The following is a 26,121-nucleotide window of genomic DNA, read 5'->3' on the forward strand; positions in this document are numbered from 1 at the left end:
GCATGTTCAGCAGTCTTCAACAATGAACAACAGTGGTCACGTTCAGCAGTCTTCAACAATGAACAACAGTGGGCATGTTCAGCAGTCTTCAACAATGAACAACAGTGGGCATGACCAGCAGTGTTGCACAGTGAACAACCCCGCGCATGTTCAGCAGCGACCCTACACCGTTGCCGCAGCCAACCAGAACCTGCTGAGGGCGCTACTGCTTCCGAGCGAGCTCGTAATCGTCAGCAGCTGTGCTATCATCGCCATAGAGACCATCATCATCTTCTGCGTGGCGCCGGGGATGCTGACGCTTCCCGCCGCCGTCACAGGGATGTCCGCCGGCGCGTACTGCGCCGTGTGCGGAGTGCTCGGCGTCGTCGCGTCCTGCCGGCAGGGGGCGCTGCGCACGATGGTCGCGACGTACGTCGCTGGCTGGCTCGGCTGCGTGGCTGCGATCATCGCTCTCGCGCTCGCGGTGCGCGGCTGCGTCATCGCAGCCGACAATCACGTCGCCGCGATGACGGGGAGCAGCCTCAGCGCCACCTACACACTGCGGGCGACCGAGACATTCGCCGCGTGTGTATGCGTAGTGAGCATCTTCCTGAGCACCATGAAGGCCCGTCAGATGGCAGCACTGCTTTATGAAGGCGCTGTCGTGCACATGCCAGACGAGTTTGACAACGTGCTGCATGGTCACGCCCCCAGCTATAGGTACGATGATGACAGCATAGGCAGGCAGGACACTTTTATATCGGCGTACTTTGGTTGACATTTCATGACATTGATGAAAACGACCAAAGAATCAAACTAGATCATGCAAACTACAGCAGTTCACCAGCAATATACATGATTACAGAGAAACCTCTCTACTGCGTTAATCAATTACAAGCACCTTACAATATCTTATTTAGTAATTACAAAGTTGTATGTAGGCCAATAAATTAAGCTTACATGACCTCCACCTGATTTATACCTGCAGGAAAATGCTGCATCCTGTATGGGGACAGGAATTAGCCACGTAAAAACAAGCATTGCTGTATCTTCTAGTTATCATTCTAGTTATATATGTGTTCTAGTGTGTATTCTAGTTTTATTGTTTCTATTTTCCACCTATTTTATGAAGGGTTAGATAAGTAGTAGGGAAAGGTAAGTAGTGTCAAGAAGTTGTGCAGGTGTATAGCAGTGTGGGGTAGAATAAAATAACATTACATGAATGGTTAACTGGCAAAATGTTGTAGGATTTTATTGTTGTACTAGAAGAGTAATACAAACCACAGAAATGTCTTTGTTTCCCCCTGCAATTTTCGTAACTATATAATTTAATAACAAAGAACACCTCATGCAGAACACATCCATTGTCTGTAAAATTCACAAAATGATGACGACGATGATGACGATGAGATTATACGAGACTCCTACACAAATCACATACATTGGCTGTAAGATCTATATATGGTAATGACGATGTTGTGTAACACACCTACGCAGAACACATTCATCATCTGTAAGACTTACAATGCTGAAATGCAACACAACCATGTGCCTGATAAGAGTTGCAGTGCCCTTGTTTCTGCTTTGATAAAAGAACCAACTGAGCAGATGCACATGCCAGCATACTGTACATACTAAATAAATGGCAGTTTACTACAGAACACAACTGGTATATCAACTTTTCCATATTGGCATACACAGTGTTCAACACATACATCACTATGTGTTTTCACCCCATCTTACCTCCATCGAGGAATGAACCACAGCATTCGGTTGCAGTAGAAAGTATGTTCCAAAAAAGAATACCAATGACTGCCAGTAACCTGCAAGTAAAGACAGTATTTAGAGAAAACAGAAACCAACAGAACAGAACAATGACATGAACTACTTTGAAGAATACTATTAACCACGTTTCACTCATAATAATATTATGAATAATAGAAAACTGAGCATTATTTGAAATGCTGCACTAATATTGGTATTTGCTCTTCCACGTGATAATTAAATTACTAAATTCAGTATTTGAGATGTTTTAGATTAAATGGAAGTTTACACAAACACCTACCCAATAAGTTCCACGTTACAAACTCTTTCATACTTAACCGTGCATTTCTTGTTATTAACCTGCAACAGAAAGCGAGCAGTGTTATACTCGAAAAAAGCGTGTTACACTTAAAGCGAGTAGAGAGTGTGAAACTTGGCCCTACTACGATAACTACAACAAGGACTTAAACATTATACGCCGAAACAGTACTAATCAATAAGAATATTGCAAGTATTACAGTTATTAGCAATATTAAAAGTTCTATCCTGCGTCAGTTTAATGTAATCCTACCAAGTTGTCTAGCAGTCTTCTAGGGTCTCTAATAAGCCTGGCATGTTGTGTTAAATCTACAGTACACAGTCTATTATCCAAAATTCTGAAAACAGAAAAGCTCCGAAAACCGAAAGTTTTTGTGTGCCGGTCGTCTGCACACCAAAGCTCGCATTTGGCTGCACAAAGTTCACTGCAGAGATATTGATGTGCTTGGCATTACTCATACATATTGTACTGTACTGGTACAGCACTTAGCCTCTTGAAAACTTAGATTTTAGTACTGGCCAGTTGCAGGATATCTGTACTAGATGTATGTATATCTGTACTGTTTTACCATTCCGAAATCCGAAAAATTCCGAATTTCGAAACGTGTCTGGTCCCAAGGGTTTCAGATAATAGATTGTATATTAGATTGTCGGATAATTAGATTAGCCTCGTTTACACGAGACCTCGTATTTATGAAATACGGTATTTGCGAAATACCGAATCTGAGACAAAATAGGCGGGCCGAGCGTTCATCCACGACTGATTCGCGGCTCCAGAAATTCCGTATGGTTGCGAGAGCGCGAGCTGCTTCTAGTAAACAGATCAACGGGAACAATGCGAAATTAAACAATGCCAATGCGCATCAACTGCGATAAACCTACATAGACTGGTCCGCGCTCAGACAGTCCACTCGCTGGTTACACTGGAACTGTCGGAGCGGCGGGACCCAGTCTCATAAAATACGGCGGTTCGAGAAATACGTATTATATCGTTTCAACGAGGAAAATGCGCGTGGTCCAAGAGATTCCGGTATTTCCTCATAGCACGGCAATTATTCTGGCCGGGGTCTGGAAAGCCGCGTATTTCAACAATACCGATCTGTTAATAACCGTACATTCTTGTACTGCGCGATTTTGCACTTGTGTGAACGCTAAAGATACGAATTTCTTCGCTAGTGGAACGCCAGCTTAATTATCGGATAATAGATTGTATATAATTGTGTATTCTACCTCTACAATGCTATTGTGCTTAACAATCACATTACCTGTACAGTGTGGGATCATCCATCAGTGTCTTTTCATCACAGTGCTTCTCAAACATGCCGTATATAAGTATCGGACAGAGAGATGTTAGGAAGATGTTGTAAGAAGCAAGGTACATGCTTTCATAGAAAGACTTGAAAAAAATCCAAGAAGAATGTACGAGTTATTACCGAGCACGGAGCTAAATATGAAACAAGGAAGAGAAGCGCGCCTATCTGGCCAATTATTTGCATATTTGGTCATATTGGCTAGAACATTCAGTTGTTCGATCTGTCTCTGGGGACGGATTTGCACAGCCGTTTACAGCCTAATGTATCGGTCCAATAGCATGGCGTCTTTGAGGCGAAAAGCACAGCAATCCGCCTTCATCTCCTTGTATATATTTAGCTCATTGGGTTACCAGTAGTGTGACCTTTCCCGCTCAACCCAGATCTTCAGTACGTGGTGTAGGAGAAGCGAGTATTTTTGCTTCTTGGCATTCAATATAAAGACAATAGAAGACATTGTAGTTGTAACTGCCGAGATAGATACCTGCAGACACAATGTTACAATCTTCAACTGTCTGAAGACTCTGATGCTAAAGCATAAATGTTGTTTAAATATTGACCCAAAATAACACTCGCATGTTCATTCACAACATGGTGAATAAAATTTCACGTGTTTATTCCTATTTGAATGACACCTAGTCTAGTGTAAGTTGCCATCACCCAGCTTTCTGCCTCTGCCTCCTACCCCACCCTCTCTTTCTCGCTCTCTCGCTCTCCTAAAACTCTCACTCTCTTACTTCCTCACTCCTCTTCCTTTTGTGCACCCTCTTTCTCTTTCTCTATTAGGCTTACTTTTGCACCTGCTTTCTCTCTCTCCCTCTCTCTAATCTCTAGCTCTCTCTCTCTTTCCCTCTCGCGTCTCTCGTCTCTCCCTCTGCTTTCCTTCTCTCTCTCTTCTCTCTCTCTCTCTCTCTCTCTCGCGCTTCTTCTCTCCTCTCTCGCTCTCTCTCTTTCTCTCTCTCTCTCTCTCTCTTCTCTCTCTCTCTCTCTCTTTCTTTCTCTTCTCTCTCTCCCTCTCGCTTATCTCTCTCTCTCGTCTCTCTCTCTCTCTCTCTCTCTCTCGTCGCTCTCTCTCTCTCTCTGCTCTCTCTCTTCTTCTCTCTCTCTCTCTCTCTCTCTCTTCTCTCGCTCTCTCTCTCTCTCTCTCTCTCTCTCCCCTTTTCTACACGTTTTCTTCTACTCACCTGTCCTGAATACCGTGACCAGAATGCAAAATACAGCTGGGGTGTGATGAATGCCACATTCTGGAAACCAGAGGAATAGCATCTTTAGTAAGTACTAACTCAACGTTCCACACAATGCCACGAACATAAATATGCCCATGATAATACTAATGCACATTTCCCCGACAATCAAGTTTACATGTGACACGTCTGCAAGGAGATTGATGTTGTGATAGGCAACACAACATTACCCACGTTTCGCACGTCAAACCACGTTAGCACAGAACGCTGACACTGGGCCACACCACCCCGAAAATACGCTCGCAAAGCCATGCTGACCTTGTAGAAAAAATATTTGGACAGTGTTGCCACTCTGTAGTAGTAATAGTGGCCGTGTACAAGTAGCGCCCTCTGTAGGAAGCGGAATCTTGCAAAGGCAAAGTCACTGCAGCGGACGGCCTGCCGTCCTTCTTTACCATAGATACCTGCAATACAACAAGACGTATGTGTGCATAATAAGTTCTACTTAAATGACGATATTATGCTATATATGTATGTCTATATTATGTTATGCTACGTTATGTTATGTTGCGTTGTGTTGTGTTGTGTTGTGTTGTGTTGTGTTGTGTTGTGTTGTGTTGTGTGATGTGATGTGATCATTGTGATGTGATGTGATGTGATGTGATGTTATGTTACGTTATGTTACGTTAGCATATGTATGTCTATATTATGCTAGTGGTGCGACCACAAATCACTATTAAAAGACAGACTTTCTATTATTTATCCATCTGGTAAAATTATATTGAAGCTCTGCTTTTGAATCACATTTCTGCTTAAAAACAAAACGCATTTATTTTCCGGTTGCGCTGGTAGTGTTTGCAGCACTATGCAGCCCACTCCACCTTACCCTACTCAAAGCGATGATAAGAAAGCACGTGCCTCGCACAGTCACTATGTAAATGAGCAAAGTCCGTGGCTAGGACAAGCAAATTGCATGTTTATATTGTTAAACACCTACACTATATGCATGACTATACGGCGGAGCAACAGATCTGTGATTGTTCTCTGCGGCTACATGTACGGCACCCACTCTCACCAAGACACCCAGATCCAGTAAAGTAAGTACTATCTTAAGGCAGTAATTAAATGATGCCAGTGTTATGGGGCCAGTGTGTAAATTAGTATTACTGTGACAATATTCGATTAAAACCACCATGCCTGCATCAATGAACCTGCGCCGAGCGCGGCCGAGGGCAGGACCGGTTATTACTCCGTATAGACTGCAAAATTTGATCCGATTCAAACTTGTCTGGTTGAGGCACGCTCTAAATCGCAGCGTACAAACACAAAATACTCAACTGGACTAAGTTAGTATGGGTAGACTGCAGATGCTCAGTTTAGCATGTTACTTTTACTTTACGCAGCAGACAGCAAGGACATTTAAACAACAGCACCGCTGATGGCATTAATAGAATTTACACTGTATTGTTGTAATAGCAGAAGAAGAATATTAAACAGGAGACGAATACACAGCAGACTTACAACTGGTATAATCAAAGCTGGGTATCCGATTTAAAATCAAATCACCGATCGAAGTGTAAACATGTACATTCCTACATCTGTGTTCCCATACATTCTACTTCTAGATAGACTCTTCTTGACACATACTGATCTGACGCTAGTGAAATGTACATCAAAACCAACTACAGACACAATTTCACATGCTATGTGACCCAAACAAAGCTATGAGCATGCGCATATAGAAATGTGCGCACGAGTTCAGCATTCTTCCAGTATGAACAAACAGTGGTCACGTTCAGCAGTCTTCCAATATGAAACAATAGTGAGCCCGTCCAGTTTTCCAATATGAACAACAGTGGTCACGTTCAGCAGTCTTCAACAATGAACAACAGTGGTCATGTTCAGCAGTCTTCAACAATGAACAACAGTGCGTCAACGTTCAGCAGTCTTCAACAATGAACAACAGTGAGCATGTTCAGCAGTCTTCAACAATGAACAACAGTGAGCATGTTCAGCAGCCTTCAACAATGAACAACAGTGGTCACGTTCAGCAGTCTTCAACAATGAACAACAGTGGTCACGTTCAGCTTCTCAACAATGAACACACCAGGCATTCGTCAGCAGGTCTTCGACAGATGAACAACAGTGGGCTATGACCGAGCAGTGTTGCACAGTGAACAACCCCGCGCCATGTTCAGCAGGCGACCCTACACCGTTGCAGCCGGCAACAGAACCTGCTGAGGGCGGTACTCGCTCGAAGCGAGGCTCGTAATGTCAGCAGCTGTTAGCTATCATCGCGCATAGGACCACTTCATAATCTTCTGGCGTGGCGCCGGGGTGATGCTTGCAGTTTCCCGCAGCCGTCACAGGGTATGTCCGGCGGCGCGTTACTGCGCCTGTGTGCAGGAGTGCTCGGGCGGATCCGTCGCGTCCTGCGGCGCAGGGGCGCTGCGCACGCATCGGTCGCGACGTTACGTCGTGGTAGCTCGGGCCTGCCTTAGCTGCGAAATCATCGCCTCTCGCCGCTCGCGTGTGCGTTGCGCTGCGTCATCGCAAGCCGACAATCACCAGTCGCCGCGGATGACGGCGGGAGCCGCTCAGCGCACCTACCACTGCGGCGCCGCACCGTAGGACATTCGCCCCGCGGCTGTGTATGCGGTGTGAGGCATATCAGCTGGCCCATGAAGCCGCCAAGATGGCGAGCCACTGCTTTTATGTATGTGGCGCTTGTCGGACATGGCCAGACGAGTTTGACCAACCGTGCCTGCATCGGTGACGCCCCCATGCTATAGTACGATGATGACAGCATAGGCAGGCAGGACACTTTTTATATCGGTATTTTTTATAAACAAAACCTTTCTTGCCTGCATTTCATGACGATTGATGAAAAGGACCAAAGATCAGAACTATATCATGGCAGACTACAGCAGTTCACCAGCACTATACATTGATTACAGAGAAACCTCTCTAGCTGCGTTATCAATTACAAGCGCAACCTTACAATTATCTTACTTAGTAATTACAGAGTTGGATGGTAAGCCATAATTAAGCTTACAATGACCTCACCTGTATTTATACCTGACAGTAAAATGGCTGCATCTGTATATGGACAAGAAATCTAGCCACGTAGAAAGCAAGATTGCTGTATCTTTCTCAGTTGATCATATCTAGTTATTAATGTTTTCTAGTGTGTATTTCTAGTTTTATTGTTTTCATATTTATCACATATTTTATGAATGGGTTAGATAAGTAGTAAGGGGAAAAGGTAATAGCTGCAAGAAGTTGTGTTCAGGTTATAGCGTGTGGGGTAGAATAAAATAACATCAAATAATGGATTAACTTAGCAAAATGGCTGTAGGATTTTATTGTTCTACTGAGAAGAGTAATACAAAACCACAAGAAATGTCTTTGTTTTCCCCTGCAATTTTAGTAATCGTAAACTATATATTTTAACTTGAAATAATTTGTGAGACCGATTCCTACTGTCAAGCCTTCCTGTTATCACACTTAATAGTGTATATGCACTAGCTCACCGATTTCCTACTTCAGCCTCGTGTATCAACTTACATAGTTACATGACTACTCACCGATTTCTACTTCAGCCTTCCTGTATCCACAATGATAGTTTTACATGCACTACTCACCTATTCCTACTTACAGCTCCTGCTACACAATACATATTTACATGCGAACTACTCACCGTTCCACTTCGCCTCCTGTATCACAGTACATCGTTACAGCGACTACGTCACCGATTCCATACTCAGCCTCCTGTTATCCACGTTAATAGTATACATGCACTACTCACCGATTTCCTTACTTCGCCTCTGTATCACTTACATAGTTACAGCCAACTACTCACGATTGCCTCACTTCAGCTCCTGATATCATGCTGACATAGCTTACATGCACTACTCACCGATTCTACTTCAGCCTCCTTGTATCAGCACTTACATAGTTTACATGCACTACTGCACCGATTCATACTTCAGCCTCCTTGGTATTCACAGCTTACAATCAGTTACATGCACTTCACTGCATATGCTACTTCAGGCCTCCTGGTATAACTTACATAGGTTGACGATGCACTACTCACCGATTCCGTGGACTTCGGGAGCTCGGGTATGCAGCGACTTACATAGTTACCTGCAATCTCCAACCGATTCCTAACTTCAGCCTCCTGTATCACACTTACATAGTTAATCACTGGCACTTAATCACCGATTCCTATTCAGCCTCCTGTATGCACACTTACATAGTTAATGCACTACTGCACCGATTCCTACTTTCAGCCTCCTGTATCATACTTACATAGTTTACATGCACTACTCACCGATTCCTACTTCAGCCTCTGTAACACACTTACAGAGTTACATGCACTACTCACCGATTCACGTACTTCAGCCTCCAGTGTATCCACTTACATAGTTACGATGCACTAGCTCACCGATTCCTACTTCAGCCTCCTGATACGTTCAACACTTCCATAGTTTACAATGCACTACTACCGATTTCCTTAACTCTCAGCTCCTGTATCACATTACATTGTTACATGCAATACTCACCGATTCCATTATTCAGCCTCCTGTATCACAGTACATAGTTACATGCACTTACATCACCGATTCCATACTTCAGCTCCTGAGTATCACGCTTTACATAGTTAACATGCACTACTCACCAGATTCCTACTTTCAGCCCCTGTATCCCACTTACATAGTTACATTGCACTACTCACCGACTTCTACTTTCAGCCTCCTGTAGTACAACTTACAATTACATGCACTACTTCACCAGATTTCCTCTTCAGCCTGCTGTGATCATGCCTGACATCGTTCGCACCATCACCTATTTCCTATTCAAGCGCTCCTGTATACGACATTACATAGTTGACATGCACTACTCACCGATTCCTACTTCAGCCTCCTGTATCACACTTACAATAGTTACATGCCACTACTCACGATTCCTACTTCAGCCTCCTGTATCACGCTTTACATTAGTTGCATGCCACTTACTACCGATTCCTACTTTCAGCCTTTCTGTATCACACTTACATAGAGTACATGCACCACTACTTCACCGCATTGCCTACTCAGCCTCTGTATCACGCTTTAGATAGTTACATGCACTAGCTGCAGATTCCTTACTTCAGCTCCTGTCATCACACTTACATAGTTACATGCACTACTGCACGCATTCATACTATCAGCCTCCTGTATCGACGCTTACATAGATTCACATTGCATACTCACCGGAGTCCTACTTCAGCCTCCTGCTATAACACTTACATAGCTACAATGCATACTCACCGATACCTACTTCAGCCCTCCTGTGTATCACAGCTTACATAGTCTACCATGCACTTACTCACGATTCTACTCCTCAGCTCCTGGTATCACACTTCATAGTCTACATGCGCACTACTCACGATTCCTTTCAGCCTCCTGTATCACGCTTTCATCAGTTACCATGCACTACTAACGATTCCTACTTCAGCCCTGCGTATCACACTTACATACGTTACGTGCATCTACCACCGATTTCCTACTCAGGCTCCTGTATTTCATACTTACATTTTATTATTGATTCCTACTTCAGCTCCTGTATCACATCATTACATTGTTTAACATGCATACTCACCGATTCCTTACTTCAGCCTCCTGTATCACACTTACATAGTTACATGCACTACTCACCGATTCCTACTTCAGCCTCCTGTATCACACTTACATAGTTACATGCACTACTCACCGATTCCTACTTCAGCCTCCTGTATCACACTTACATAGTTACATGCACTACTCACCGATTCCTACTTCAGCCTCCTGTATCACACTTACATAGTTACATGCACTACTCACCGATTCCTACTTCAGCCTCCTGTATCATGCTGACATCGTTCGCACCATCACCGATTGCAGCAGTCACAGGATGGTCTGGTCCACTCTTCACCAACTTTACCACCTGTACATGATACTTAGCAGTGAATTCCCGAGACTTCTCCCAAACTTGAACTTATCGTCTTTTGCTTATCTCCCCGAGTAACTACAGTGTTAAAATGCTGGAAAGTTGAAAATGTCATTTTTATACCTCAAATATGTAACGTGTACATGAGCACCAAAAAGATTAATTCAGAATTAATTAATCACGAGTAAGTGATCATGTCATCACAATTCAAAAGCTTGGCAGGTTTGTAGACCTAGAGAAATTTGGTTGTGTGAAGACATTACATTGTAAACATCTATAACTCCATGCATGCTGCTGCTACTACTTACGACATTCAATAGATTTAAAATAGATACAAAAATTCATTATCACTCACAGTGCAATCATAGTTCAATTCTTCAACCAATCACGCATAAAATCACATTCACAAACAGATTTAACCATCCTACAACGTCATGCATTTCCAGCATGCTGAATATATCGACAGATCTGACAGCAATGTTGTTGAAAGAAATCTTAACGAGTCAGTGCCTTGTAGTGGCAGAAGGAATCCCTGCAAAATCCCTCCCTGGAGTCCAGATTGGTGCAGAAAAAAGTACCCCTGATGTACTCACCAGTGCCTTCTGGATGGGAGACATGCGGCAGCACAGTACGGCGGTGCAGAGTGAGCAGAGAGTGTAGAGCTCTTGTCGATGAGTTGACAACGCATACTTAAGGCTCATCCCATCCACGACCAGCGCACACTGCAGCAAGTCATCCCGCCGAATCCTGTCACAGAGAACAGCATGTAAAACGCCACGGCACCTATCCATCATATAGTTACTCACACCAAGCTTTTACGCTGCATCTCGTAACTTACTGTATACGCTGTATATTTCGCGGTGGTTTAATCTTCGCGAATTTCGCGAACGCGTTCCCGACCGCGAAAATAACAACAGGCTAATAATTCATACTGAATAATACCCGAGAATTCATAATTCACCGACCGCGAAATTAACAACTCACAAAATTTGTCCGTCAAGTCTGAATTCGCGAAAATATCTGTACGCGAAACATGGCGTATACAGTATCTGACAGTGAGCTTTTATGCTGCATCTCGTAACTTACTCTTTGAGGAGATCCGTGATCGTTCGTTCACACTGCTGCTTGTTCTTTTGCTGCACGAGATGAAGCTCATGCATGCCTCTCTTGAAGTGGCCGCACGAATGACTGATGTTCACCGCTGTCTCCATCTTGTCTCCCGTCAACACCCACACCTGTTACACAACAAAGGCCAAGCGTGGAAGGATAAATAATGAAACAGATAACATCAACATCAATGATCGATTTGACATTGCGCAACACCTGCTGATAAATGTCTGGGAGCTCAAACGCAACTTTGGAGCAATTGAAATTGTTCGCTCCGTCCTAGTATTTTCTTCTGTCTTCCTCTCTGATTAGACAAGGTGTGAAGTTACCTACCTTGATGCCAGCGACCCTCAGAGATGCTATGGTTTCCTGCACTCCATCTTGTAGTCTGTCTTCCACACCTGTTGCACCCAGAACATGCAGGTCCTGCTCCATGACACTATAAGCCCTTGACACCTTTAAATCATCAAAGAACCACACATACGTACATACATATCAATACTTGGCTTTGGGTTTCCTGGTTGCTGGTGGAAGTAGTTCAGAGGAAGCGGTTTGTGTAGGAAGGTTGATATTTGGGAGGAAAGAGGGAAAGTTCCGAGGAATTGCTGGTGAGAGGTAAACAAGAGCGAGTGGTTGGTGTGGGTAGGTGGTTGGGGGTGGTGGTGCAGGTAAGGGCAGATTAGATAGCTGGTTGATGATCGAAGCCATCAATAGTAAGTGTTTGGTAGGCCACAAGTATCAGATTGGTGGAGATCTGTGATCAAGAAAGAACTTGTAGCAGAGTGGATTGGTTTAGCTAGTATGTACAGATATATTTACACATTACTAGATCAAAGCCATATCGACACCTTTCCTTTACGATCCCGAAACTTTTATAAAACATTACCTTCAACAAGTTTTTATTCACTGATGTAAATTTGAGCAGTATTGCCCACCGTTCAGCATGAAATCAGCAACGTGAGACTAAAGATGGCTGTGCCTTCACACACCTTCTCTTCCCGTTTCACCATTGCAGTCCTGGCTTTATGTAGCTGTTTCTCACAGTCTTGCAACTCCTCCTCACTGAGTCTCTTGTTAGCGATCACCAGTGTGCGTAGACCAGCCTACACACATGGAAGAAAGATCACCAACCTGTGACTGTGTTGGCAACTCGCCCCTTTCTAAAAAAATTGCCCTCTTAAATATTCAGACATATTTCAAGTTAGAATTAATTGATATGCTGCACTTTTGATCATTTTATGTAAAAAATGCAATAAAAATAAATAAAATGATAATAATAATAATAATAGAATGATGTTAAGAGGCGTAATCAGATAGACCCACAAATTGTCAGTTCAATCAATGAAACTGATTACATGACAAAACAACATGTGACGCAGTGAACATTGGTCACTTCTATAATTATACAAGATATTTTTGAAAAATTCGGCACACCATTATATCTTGTGGAAAATTGGGTAAATCAATCACTGGTCGTGAGATATCTGATACAGACACATGGGAAATCCAGGTGCGATGTACTGTGATACTAGCCTCAAAAATCACCAGTGATACTATTAGCAGAGATTTTGCACAGAGAGCCAACACATATTTGAAGTAATCTGTAGTTTCTGGCCATCAAATTAGTAGTTCGAGGGTCACATAATGACCCGAGTTTGCTAGTGGGGTCCGGCATGCCCCCCGGAAAAATCTTTGATTCTGAGATGCAATTTCCTGCATTCTGAGGGTCAAAAATGACAATAAATTGACAAAAAATGACAATAATTGACAACAACAACAACAAAATTTCGATCACAGTGAAATTCGTAGTTTGATACAAACTGGTCGTAGTGGTGCAAAAGGAATAGAAATTCGTATAAAATACGGATAAATCGTAGTGGTTGGCATCTCTGTATTAGGTACGAGTACAAAAATGTAGCTGTACGCGTTAGTGGTTCATCATGCGCATACTTACCATGGCAAAGTCATCGACGTGCTGTAGAGTGCTATCGGCATCTCCGCTAATCACGTTCGGCAACAGTGTCGACTCTGCTCCCTTGCACAGCAACAGTATCTCACCTGCAAATCAAAGAGATTCAACTGCATCCCAGCCTTAATTATCGTGATTCAAATATAACAATTACACACTTTATGAGCACAGTAAATCAATAACACGCACTTACGCATACAGAATGAGACCACAACAATATGTTCTCCTATATATTCAACAAATATATTAATCCTTTTTTTTCGCAACAAAAAAAACGGTGGTACAGTGGTAAGACGTAACATGAACCTAAGTATATTGAAATAAAAAATTACAATTGATAGAAACCACATGGATTCATCATTGATATGTAGGTTCAAGATATTAACTAAAAGGCATGTATTTTGTTTACGTCGGTGACTTTCACACCATATATACTTTAATACAACATCGGTAATCCTGGACCTTTCACAAGACAACACAGAAAGAAAAACCACCAACTCACCTTTTGGGTTCCGAACGATAACACTCATGCACTTTCGCGTTGCATCAAACTCAAGGACATGCAGAAGCCGATAGGAAATATCTTCGTTCTTGATGCGAAATATCATTCTCTCACCCCTTGTGCCCAGAAATGTTACTCCCAGCCTAGCGGTGACAAAACGTTAAGACATGGTCAGTAGGAAATAAAGGTATTGAAAAGTAAGAAAGGAAAGAAAGGCTTAAATTAAATAAGAAACACCATTTTCCTTGCATACACAATAGTAAGATGTAGCATTGAGTTTATACATCACGAGAGGATGGGTCTAATAGTTACTGGATCCTTAATATTATGTAAACACCAGGAAAAATGAATAGGAGGTAAGCGGAGGGTATTATTGAAGGTGAGTAGGTATCAAGTATTATAAGGTTGGGGGGGTATCACAATGAAACTTACAGCCATGGGGATACAAGGCTAAGGCTAAGGATTCATGGGTGAAGAGATTATGAGTGTTCCATTTCTAGCTACGAGGTGTTGTGTGTGTCATGCAGTCAGCAAACAATCATACTGAAAGATACCAAAATCTAAGGTGCATATATAAGAAGGAATAACTTATTTTTTTCTACAGGAGCACGACAGATATACAGTCACTTCCAAGGCTGACTGCACACCTCTGGCCCGTGGCTCATTTTTTTAACTGGCAATGCTGGTCCATTCCACGCCAATCAACCAGGTCATGGATATTTACTATGTATGCGCTCCTCTAACACACTGGGGGTACATGCGCGAATGTGCAGAATATGACATGCGACTGCACTATATGATGAAAGGTGGATGGATGAATCCACAGTGACTGTAACAGAATGGATTAGAATGCAAGGTGCAAGGATGAGAAGCTGAGGATGATTAGCCAGTTACGGATGCGAGAGCGAGGGGGGATGAATATGGAATACTGTATACGTTATATATTTCGCAGTGGTTTAATTTTCGCGAATTTCGCGAACGCATCCCCGACCGCGAAAATAACACGCGAATAATTCATAATTCACTGACCGCGAAATTAACCACTCGCGAAATTGTCCGTCAAGTCGGAATTAGCGAAAATATCTGTACGCGAAAAATATGGCGTATACAGTGTGAGAAAAATATGACATGTCACTGCACTATATGATGAAAGATGGATGAATAGGGCTACAGTGACTGTAGCCTGAATTAGAAAGCAAAGTGCAAGGATTAAAACCCGAGGACGACGAGCAGGCGCGGAGAAGGGATGAGGCGATACGTAGATGCCATCAACAGTACCGTCTGCATGCTTCAGCTAGGGCCTTCTCATCCGGTGACGAAGACTGGTACTCTGGCGGCTCATCCTCGCGGGCAGCTGGGTTCTTGTGCACGTTGATCGTGTGGCAGAGCACAAGCACCTCTACGAAAGCCATCATATCCGGCTGCAATGACAACGAGCGGGCAGTCAACTCAATGATATCAGAGGCCGGTTTCACGAAGCGTAATCAAGTCCTTATAATCATGATTAACCTCCCATAATTAAATTGAAGTGACTGTTTCACGAAGCGTAATTAACTTTAATCATGATTAAGTTAATCACTATATTTAATTCTACTCAGGAGCATGATTAAATCCACTAATCATAATTAGTTGCTAGTGCTACTAGTAGTATGTAGGTATAGTACTAATACAATAGGTAGGCTGCAGATTTTACAATTGGAAATTTTACTTCCATTTTATCCCACAGAAATTTAAAATATCTACGATTAGATGTACTAATTTAGTAATTAAATAATTATAATTGCAAATTAATTCCTTTTCAGGTGCTTGTCAATATTTCAACATGACTGGCACTGTTCGAATATGGCTTGCAGTGTTCTACCACGGCTGGAAGTCTTTTAAAATGATATGGCCGAAGGTGTTTTAACATGGCCGACAATGTTTCAGTGTTTTAATATGGGTGAACATTGGTGGAATTAGTGAGAGGACTGTTAGAGTATTAAGTTTAAACACCGTATTTTCCAGTAACCATCTTATATGAAGCAGATTTGTGGTATTTATTACAGCAGAATCGTCGCAAACCTTATCATGCAAGTTATGACCACATTTACTTTTTTTAACCTACGACTTTACACGTGTCAATAGCACTGTACACCCAATCACCTAGCCTCCCCGTACAATCGAACACGACGAGAACCCCTCAGTGATCCCAACCGTTTCCATATGATGCCTTCAGCACAGGTACGACAGCGAGAGTCTTCGCTCAACTCTCACGCACAACTCACCGTGTACTGAGACAGTGTTAGTGGCTGGGTGTCCCTCTGCATGTCCGACAGCTCACAGAGCATGCCGCCCACCTCACTGTAGCGCGTGCCGTTGATCGAACACTGTCGAAACTGCATGTCGTTCTCCGTCAGCGTACCGGTTTTATCCGTGAACAAGTATTCCACCTGGCGACGAAGCGAGATGAATTACTGGCTGCAGAGGTGCGCTGGCGGTTTTCTGCACAGGTTTTATGAGTAGATTCACTGTGTAACCATAGACACGTAATGTATAATAACTGGGTAGCACCTGGGAATCTACTGGGAGTCAGTTGACATGGCATTACTTCACTCTCACGGGCTATTTTTTCCCAGGAACTGTCAACCGTGGCAAGTGCGCTACTAATAGTTAGATTGACAGATGAACAGAAATAGAACACGTGGCATATAGTGAGAATGTCGCCTGTGGTTTGGCACAGTATAGTACAAGAAATAACAGTCAATCAAATCTAAACAAATACTCTGGTAAATAGAATTTCTTGTAATGAGATAGATAATCATATAGAATATATATCTTATACCTATATCACTTTCTTCACATTATAACTTCACAGCAGACAACAAGCAATGAACAAGCAATAAGGTAGTAAAAGAATATTACCTGTCCGAGCTCTTCATTGAGATCAGACGTGTTAACTTTGGCAGGAATGTCTGACGTGAAGTCGTACATCTCAAGGTCCCAGGCAAAGAACATTGACCCAAAGAACTTTTGCATTTCTGGTAAAGGGATGTGATAACCATAAAGTAAAAACATCTTAATCAGAGCACGTGTTAATCAGAAAAAAAGATAAGACTGTGATGTATTACAATGACAATCACCAAACTGTTAAAAAATTACAAGCAAGTTCTTGCAAATTTTAGGGGCGAGGCACACACCACATTTCAGAGCCAAATAACCTTATCCTCCTCCTATGACGACGAGGACTAAACTATTGATTGTCAGAAACCTCTCACCAATTATGCTAGAAACACTAGTAATGGTTAACTGTGAAACTGTAAAACACCTACACCAGCATATGTGATCCATTGATTTGTGGCCAATAGGAACAGCAGCTCGGCATTACGATTAATCAGCAAAAGCTACTGTACTAGCAGATATTAAGCTTATATAAATGGCTGCAAACAGCAGCATACTTGCTCCACTTTTCGAAATCAACTAGAGACAAGTGCGTATGTATTCTGATGTAGCATTTTAACTTAAAGGGAGCACGGATTCAGATGAAAAGATTTAATTACCTTTTTGCTTTGTATATCAAAAGTTTGGCATGAACTGACAATGTAACACTACGTGTATAGTATATTCTCCTTACTATTGTCTAAATTTTAAGGCAGATTGGCCATTCCTTGCACATCAGTAACAAAATGTTTCACTTCCATTAAATCCTTCAGTTAAGTAATAACAATGATAGGTTACTTAGTACTAACATTTTACAACTGAAGGACTACACAGGTTGAGCCATCAAAAATCACCAAAAGCCAACATTCTTACATAGTCATCATTTAATTAAAATCCTCACACGCCCCCACATACATGCCAAACATTGAAGAAAATGCCATGTGCCATCCAGGTGTCCCAAATGCCAGTAATAACGAAATTAGAAATACTGCCTACAGTACGTATCTATGTATATATTAGTAGTGTAGAGCAAAAATTGCGTGCCAATATTTGCAAGCACGATAATTATCTCAGAAAAGCAGTATCTGAAGTAAAATGGATCAATAATTATGTGGCAACACTTACCTAATGTGACATACAGTGAGATGGGGATGACATAGTTTAGCAGCACTAGAAAGGAAAGTAGATCCTGGAGAACGTTTCTGAACTGCAATAAGAACAAAGCAAGAATCATGACAATTGACAACGATTTCATTTAATTCTGCACTATTTACTGCCAGAATTTTTTTTGACAATTTTAGACGTATGTATATAATGTATATTGAAAGGTTTTTCGTGATGAGATATAGCAATCCCTGCATATGGCTAGATACGCACGTACATTGTTAAATTTCTGTCGAGGTAGATATACCAATCTCTGCACATGGTTATATAATGTGTATATGTAAATATGTATACTATGTAAACATGTATGTTTGTAAATTTATGTGGGGCAGATACTAACCCCCTGTAAGTAGTTAAGTACGTATGTATATTGATAGATCTCTGTGGAGGTGATATACTATACTAACATCTGTACATGGCTATGTAAACATATACGTTTGTAAGTTTCTGTGGGGACAGATACTACTCTCTATAAGTAGTTAGGTGTATACGTACATTGATAGGTTTTTGTGGGGGGAGATACCAAGGCCACGATATGTTTCGTTCGTATATGTTCTTCAACACGACGAGAAGAGTCGTCTCAAACATGAGGATCACCAGGAACACGATGAGGAAAAAGTTCATTGACCTAGAAAACAAGTGACAGCAATCCAAGCCACCATTTAAGTGATTTCAGTACTTCTGAACACTACTCCAAGGGTAGCTGCATACATTTTATTGTCACAATATATGCAATGTAAAAAAAATACAGGTAATTTACTGGTAATCAAAATGGCAATCGAAAAAAAACGAATCAGCCATGACAGCTTATGATGTCAAACATGAAATCACATCCATGACCTAAATATATTATATTTTTAAATCGTGTCACAAGTTTTCTATATTTAGCACTGACAACTTACTTTTCTACAGTAGAAAACTTGGCAGAAGTAAACTTTGAATTTAAGGCCATCTTGGTCTGTTGCCCTGTATACACAGCACATCCTGAAAAAAATAATATGAACTTTTGCCGTCATTAATCTCATACGCGTATAAATTATGCATATAAGTTGCACGTAAATGACGTGCAATGATTTTTTAATACCTGTAATTTTTTAGTTTTTCTGCATTTAAATTATAATTTTGACCACAATTATGTGAATTATTGCAGCCCTATATGTTATGTTATGTGTTGCCGCAGTAATACGTGAATTATACAGACAGGGAAAGGTGAGCCGCTTCATAATGTGTCACATTCTACCTGACACTGAAATATGAATCCAAAACGAAAACAAGCACATATTTTATTGTCATAAAGCTGACAGTATAGTTACGTAATGGCTATAGAGTGGACATGTTTGCTCTATGCACACAGTGTAGTTTGGTTTTCTTAGATACTCACCAAAAATAAATTCAGTATTCTTCAACCTAGCACCTCTAAGTAACATGTGTTCTGGTCCCAGTGGCCTGGAGCAAACCAATGATTATTTATTACACAATGCTGTTACCCCTTCTTGTCTGTCATATCTCCTTCCTCTCCCACCTGTGTTTCTCTTTCTATCTCCCCTCCCACCTCTCTCCCTCTCCTCCTCCCATTCCTGCATTCCCTCTGTGTTTACGTCTCCCCTCTCTCATCACTTTAGCATATTTCTTATCCCCTCTTCTTATGCTGTTCCTTCTCTCTCCTCCATCTCTCCCCCTCGCTCTCTTCATTCCTCTCAATTATCTATTTTTCCGTTTTCGTATCAAAAACATCAGTGTGACAAAACTCACTGCTGCACTTTGGTAGAGTTTCCACTGGAATCGGTGGAGAAAATGTTTGCTCTGCCAATGAACCGATATAGGTCAGCCGATGGCTGCTCGCATTCTATAGACGAACACAGATTGGAGATCCCCTCAACACTCTTTAGATGTTTGCTCTCTGGAATGCAGCAGTGGATCTGAAATGCCGACAAAAGCACTAATGTGGCGACGAGAATTGTTACTGCGTCATAGCAGAGATGATGCAACGCAGTACAGGGGCGGCAACAGCGTACTTCAACAAATTGCTAAAGCTTCCACTCTCGTGTGGCATATTTTTTATAACACGTAAGTTGGCAGCGGCACTGTGCTGTTCCACCCCTATATTATATCAAGGCTAGAAATTAATGGTAAAAGTCGTGCGTTCAAGTTACCCAATTCTCCTGGTCCACAACATAAAATATCGATGAAAAAAAGGTTTACGATGAAAATCTCGTACTCAAACTAGGAAGTCTAACAAGTGAATATCTCGTACAGCACATATCTCATCAACATGATTGTGTTTAGAGGAATAGTAGAGCTCTACAGTATAGTAGCAATATTTGATATTTTACATCGTTTCTACATCATATGATGCATGTATTTTCTGAAAATACAGTTTACTAATAAAAACCTTAGCATACTGGCAAACACTTGCTAATTATACACACAAAATCAATCATAGCGTGCGAACCTTCAACTTGCATTCTAAAACCCAGGCTAAATTACCACCATAAACCAAACAGAAAATGTACACACACGCGATAAAGGTCGAGGAACCTTCGATATATGATTTCATTGCCATAGCACGTCAACGTAAGAATTCAATGCTGAAACATGTTACATCTCGTCAAAACATCATGACGTGCCTAATATCACCACGGTGATGATTACATATCGCAACGCTGACCTTTAGGTTGGTTTCTCCGTCGAGGTTGGCAGTTGTGATATAGCATTGTCCTTCCTCGTCCGACGATGACAACATGACGAGATCACATGGAAAACCTTCATTGTTTGTCACATACACCAAGTCACCCACCTGCAATCAAGGAAGAAGGAATGTTGGCACAAGTGCATGGGTGTCTGGATATCCTGAGATCTAACTTCTACAAGCTAGATTAAAAACACTAGATTAGATTGATATCTTACAGTAATATCCTGACATCTAACTTCTACAAGCTAGATTAAAAACACTATATTAGATTGATATCTCACAGTAATATCCTGAGATCTAACTTCTACGAGTTTGCCGTCACGCGCGATAAATGCCGGCCTGTTATTGACATCATCGTCTGCTCTGTGCCGCAGGTAATCCTCGTAGCCCTGTGAACAAGTGAACATGCAAAACACTTAAAGGGATACTCCACCCACCCAAGAATTTTAGGGTATATTACAATAGTAAGTGCATAAATTATAGTATACACCTACACATTTCTATATTCATGAATTCACATTTGCCATATGATATTTAACACGTGTTATGCAAGACACGTAATTCTTCTTATGCTGTAGTGATGACAGATAAATACTTGTTATTCTACACTAATGCCGGCCATGTTCGCCAAAAGCAAGAAGTTTACCCAATACTACGGAATACAAATGTGCAAGAAAACATGATGTAACTTTGATCGACAGCAAGATCTTTACGAAAATGATTCATTGATAACCAAAGGCACGGAGCCATTCTAATGTATGGCAACCTAATGATTCTCTTAAGTATATATTATTAAACTGCTATCTGAGTAAGTTTCGATGCTATATGCTACAGCGCTTCTATACATTGCTCACCTGCTTCACAGCAGTAACCGAGACGACGAAGATAAGTGGCAGTATACTGGTAGCTGGACTTACTGGAGTATCCTCCAGAAACAACTACAGGAAGGTAAAGTGTGCCACACGTTAATACCAGAAGCATATAGGAACGTGCAAGGAGACTCCGATAGTCTGGTAACAATGCAGAATCATTATCATTCCCAGTGTACTGTAAAAGCTCTAGCATGTAAAGCAGGAGCAACACATTAAGATGTAGAAATTGTCATGAGTGTCATATCCCTTTACATCTTGCACTGCTTCGACCCAGTCATGATGATGTACATGTCAAATAGATGCAACTACAACTCTCGTAGAGCCCTTACGATCATCACAGTCACTTGTTTAGCATCAAAAAACAGCATGTTACATCTGAAACCGATCGCATATTTGCAGCAGGGTTAAGCATATGCTAGTGTGTAAATCTCCGTTCGATACATAGCGAGTGTACTATAAAATACCAAAACAATGGGCATGGTTCGTGGGAATCAAATGAGGGGCTGGCATGTCATAGGAACTAAATAAGGAACTATATACTACACACCTGGATAATACCGATGCATAGAAAGTAGAAGTTGGCAATTCGTCGGAACTGTTCAAACAGATTTTTTGGAATAAAATTCCATGCTGTGTACTGCAATAACAGAACATGTTTAATCACACAACAATAAGAAATAATACATAAAGAACAATATACATCATTAGTTTTCCAAAATGTGAACTTAAATACAAATTCCAGAATTAAACAATTTTGTTAGATAGATAAAATGACTTACACAATGAATATGAATATGAATATGAATATGAATATGAATATGAATATGAATATGAATATGAATATGAATATGTTTATGAATGAATATGAATATGAATATGAATATGAATATGAATATGAATATGAATATGAATATGAATATGAATATGAATATGATAACCTTCCACTAGGGGGTGGTATAATAAATCTACATTACAGATAATTAATATATACACAAATACAGTTGTGTTGACATTGCTGGGTGCATTACTGCTAAAAATGTAGATTGGAGCCTTCAATGAATATGCGCACGTCGACTTCATACGAATGTGATACCGCAAGCAATATCTGTTATACCGCTATCTATCTATCTGTGGCATACAAACAGCAATATACTCTCTGAATCAGTACGATTCTATTAATGATATGAACGCTTGCAACATCTAACAATATATTGCCATTTCTACTACCATTAGTCTCAGTAGAATTTAGCAGCTGGGTATAAATTATAGATTGGAGGTCCCTATTGCACACAAGGGAATGTGACCTATTGATCGACAGAACACACAGTATATATTTATCAGTCAGGTAGACATTTCACACCCAGCAGCTGCCAACAGCAGCACGCCCCTGAAGCATGTATTAGGAAGTTTCACTCTAACATCTAAGCAACTTTTATGTATAGTGTCAGAAATTGTTGACAGACGCGCAAAGGCAGAAGCAACCGTAAAACTTCAGTGGCCACGAGTAACAACTGATCTCTTAATACTCATTTGATGAATGCAGTTTTCTTGCAATATCAAATTTGTTGCATTTGTTTGAGATTTTAATTAGTTGGTTTGTTTGTTCTTTGTTTGCTTCTAGCCAGAACTTTATATAACGTTACTTTCGTGCAAATTAAAGCAGATTTCACAAAGTGAAATATCTCTACCACTAAGTTACAGTTATAACAGATGTCTGAGAGTATAGGTATACCTTAGATGATATAATCCTGTTGTTAGGAAACTTCTGATCGCAAATGTCATCTTCGGTGGATGGTGGAATGCAGTTGCCCACCAACAGAGTCCTAGAAACTGGTGTTGGCTTTCCCTGGAAGGCCTGATTATAACAAAAAATGTATGTTTAGTACATGCACAGAGCATCTCATGCAATACGTTTACTGTGGTATCACAGGATAGTACAAAGTCACACATACACACGCTCTGTGGTCACAGGACAGCATGCATACTATCCACACATTAACACTGTGGCATCACAGGATAGTATGTACACCACCCACGTATGTACACATTGTGTGGTGTGACAGGAGAGTGAACACTATATACCCACGTATGAAAACAGTCTGTGGCATCACAGGATAGTATGCACACTACCCAAGTATGAACACAGGCTCTGGTGTGACAGGATAGTACCCACACTACCCACGTATGAACACAATCGCTGGTGCAGCGATGCCAACACATATTTGAAGCAATCTGTAGTTTTGATTCTTTTTTAATTTTGATTCAATTCTTTGATTCTGAGATGCAATTTCCTGCATTCTGAGGGTAAAAAATGACAATAAATTGACAAAAAAAAAAAAATTTCGATCACAGTGAAATTCGTAGTTTGATACAAACTGGAAAAGGAATAGAAATTTGTATAAAATACGGATAAATCGTAGTGGTTGGCATCTCTGCTGGTGTGACAGAATAGTATCAAGAGCGTATAAAGAAGGGTATTCGCCTTCTAAGTTCTTTATACGCTCTTGATAGTATGCACACTATCCACGTATGTACACTGTATGTAGTGCGACATAATAGTACACAGTGCTGTGGTACTTTTATAATCTGCACATACTATATAATCAATATGTCTCAACTAATAGTAATATACATGTATGTAACATACTTTACTGGCGAGTAATTAGTAGAGTAAGATCTATTTGATAGACAACAACCTGATTACTTATTCATATAGAAAACATACATTTTACATCCGATATTAAAATTCCTTACCGGTACTTCAATATGTAGAGTACATAATGCCCTATTAAATTATTCATGCAGTAATTTCTAAATAACAGCACTCACATAAAGTGCACGCACGGACACACGCATGCCTACACACGAGCTACCTGGCCCCAGCATGACGCCCCCCCCCCCCGGCTGAGGTACTCTGCATAGTGACGTATGTAATATCAAGAGTAGATAATATAACAATTGTTATTATCTACTCTTGATAATATATATATACATGCGCTGCATTATTGCCCCATATTTTTCGTTTTCCTTGCCATCTCTTTGCCCCCTAAATTTTTCCCTTGCCATCTTTTTGCCAATGTTTTTACTATTGAGCCATCTTTTTGCCCCATATTCTCAATGTCAAGCCACCTTTTTGCCCGATGTTTTCGCTGTCGAGCCATCTTTTTGCCCATAAATTTCCCCATTTAGGTGGAGCACACCTACACCCCCCAAAAGGGGAGTACCCCCCTTACATTTCGATTTAGTGAACGTGTTTGGGTGCTTTACCTTGGCTATGTTGGACTCGGTTAGCCAGCGGCTAATGAACGTCTGATTGCGCACGTCCTCTCCGTAAGGCACATCCTGATGCTCCTCGAGGATCTTGGATCGGATGCTGCGCTGCCGATCAAGGTCACTGGTCTGCCGCTGAATGTCGTGCGATGACTTTGCAGAGCCATCTCTCTTCCTCGCCTGCTGGCTGTTTGTTGAGATTGCCGTGTCGGGCTCGTCCATGCTGCGACCATGGAGTACTCCACCTCTCTGCACCAACAACCGAACAGAAATCTCAATGCAGACAAGCAATTAATCAGCAATCAGCTACTGTAGTGCTAATTGTTAATTATTAAAATGCATACCTTTAAATGACAAATGTACCCCACCGCTTTGTGCCACAACTGAACAGAAAGTTAACTGCAGACCAGCAATCAGCTACCGTAGTGCTAATTGCTCATTATTAAAATGCATACCTTTTAAAAATGACAAATGTACCCCACCACTCTGTGCCACAACTGAACAGAAAGTTCACTGCAGACCAGCAACTAACCAGATACCGTAGTGCTAATTGCAAAATTGCACACCTTTTAAATGTACCCCACCACCGCTCTGCAGCACATCCGAACAGAAAGTGAATTGTAGACCAGCAAGCAGCTAGTGTACTGCTAATTGCTAAAATGCATACCTTTAAATGTACCCCACCGCTCTGCAGCACAACCGAAAGAAAATCTCAATGCAGACCAGTAATTAATCAGCTACCGTAGTGCTAATTGTTAATTGCTAAAATGTATAGATTTAAATGTACCCCACCGCTCTGCACTACAACCAAACAGAAAGTTAATTGTAGACCAGCAATTAGCTAGTGTAGTGCTAATTGCTAATTACTAAAATGCATACCTTTATGTGTACCCCTTTAAATAAGGACAAGTGGAAAAACTTCAATGCATGGCGCAGGTGTTATCAGAAGTGTGTGACATTAGAGGCCAACTTATTTATTATCACACACTTGATGATATGTAATCAGAGAGAAAGCATGGAAGTAAACTGTGAATGTCTGTTCCACAGGTCACTCACAACTGTGCAAAGAATCTAATCTCAACGTACGTATCACACCAAAAATAG

General features: G+C 41.2%; 1 protein-coding gene across 11 annotated transcripts in view; it reads right to left on the reverse strand.

The window, feature by feature from the left end:
• Positions 1-25,261, reverse strand: part of LOC106806908 (probable phospholipid-transporting ATPase IF) — a 40,388-nt gene extending 15,127 nt beyond the window's left edge. For all 11 annotated transcript variants that reach the window (XR_001393598.1, XR_001393599.1, XR_001393600.1 and 8 more), the window contains exons 1-26: positions 25,015-25,261; positions 23,480-23,602; positions 22,295-22,384; positions 21,730-21,813; positions 21,157-21,264; positions 20,852-20,980; positions 19,936-20,102; positions 19,565-19,629; positions 19,086-19,167; positions 18,679-18,811; positions 18,145-18,226; positions 17,005-17,120; positions 16,368-16,532; positions 15,382-15,524; positions 14,104-14,246; positions 13,587-13,690; positions 12,622-12,735; positions 11,966-12,088; positions 11,612-11,760; positions 11,119-11,272; positions 10,420-10,522; positions 4,874-5,019; positions 4,556-4,615; positions 3,327-3,457; positions 2,045-2,103; positions 1,723-1,802 (exon numbers count right to left, since the gene is read on the reverse strand). Coding sequence is in view for 8 of the 11 variants with exons in the window: in XM_014809061.1 (XP_014664547.1) it covers positions 1,723-1,802; positions 2,045-2,103; positions 3,327-3,457; positions 4,556-4,615; positions 4,874-5,019; positions 10,420-10,522; positions 11,119-11,272; positions 11,612-11,760; positions 11,966-12,088; positions 12,622-12,735; positions 13,587-13,690; positions 14,104-14,246; positions 15,382-15,524; positions 16,368-16,532; positions 17,005-17,120; positions 18,145-18,226; positions 18,679-18,811; positions 19,086-19,167; positions 19,565-19,629; positions 19,936-20,102; positions 20,852-20,980; positions 21,157-21,264; positions 21,730-21,813; positions 22,295-22,384; positions 23,480-23,602; positions 25,015-25,239 (3,078 nt within the window). In the remaining 3 variants the exon portion in view is untranslated. The remainder of the gene's footprint in view (positions 1-1,722; positions 1,803-2,044; positions 2,104-3,326; positions 3,458-4,555; positions 4,616-4,873; positions 5,020-10,419; positions 10,523-11,118; positions 11,273-11,611; positions 11,761-11,965; positions 12,089-12,621; positions 12,736-13,586; positions 13,691-14,103; positions 14,247-15,381; positions 15,525-16,367; positions 16,533-17,004; positions 17,121-18,144; positions 18,227-18,678; positions 18,812-19,085; positions 19,168-19,564; positions 19,630-19,935; positions 20,103-20,851; positions 20,981-21,156; positions 21,265-21,729; positions 21,814-22,294; positions 22,385-23,479; positions 23,603-25,014) is intronic.
• Positions 25,262-26,121: the final 860 nt, after the last annotated feature.

The sequence above is a fragment of the Priapulus caudatus genome, unplaced genomic scaffold (genome assembly GCF_000485595.1).
Source record: "Priapulus caudatus unplaced genomic scaffold, Priapulus_caudatus-5.0.1 Scaffold185, whole genome shotgun sequence".
NCBI lineage: Eukaryota > Metazoa > Priapulida > Priapulimorpha > Priapulimorphida > Priapulidae > Priapulus > Priapulus caudatus.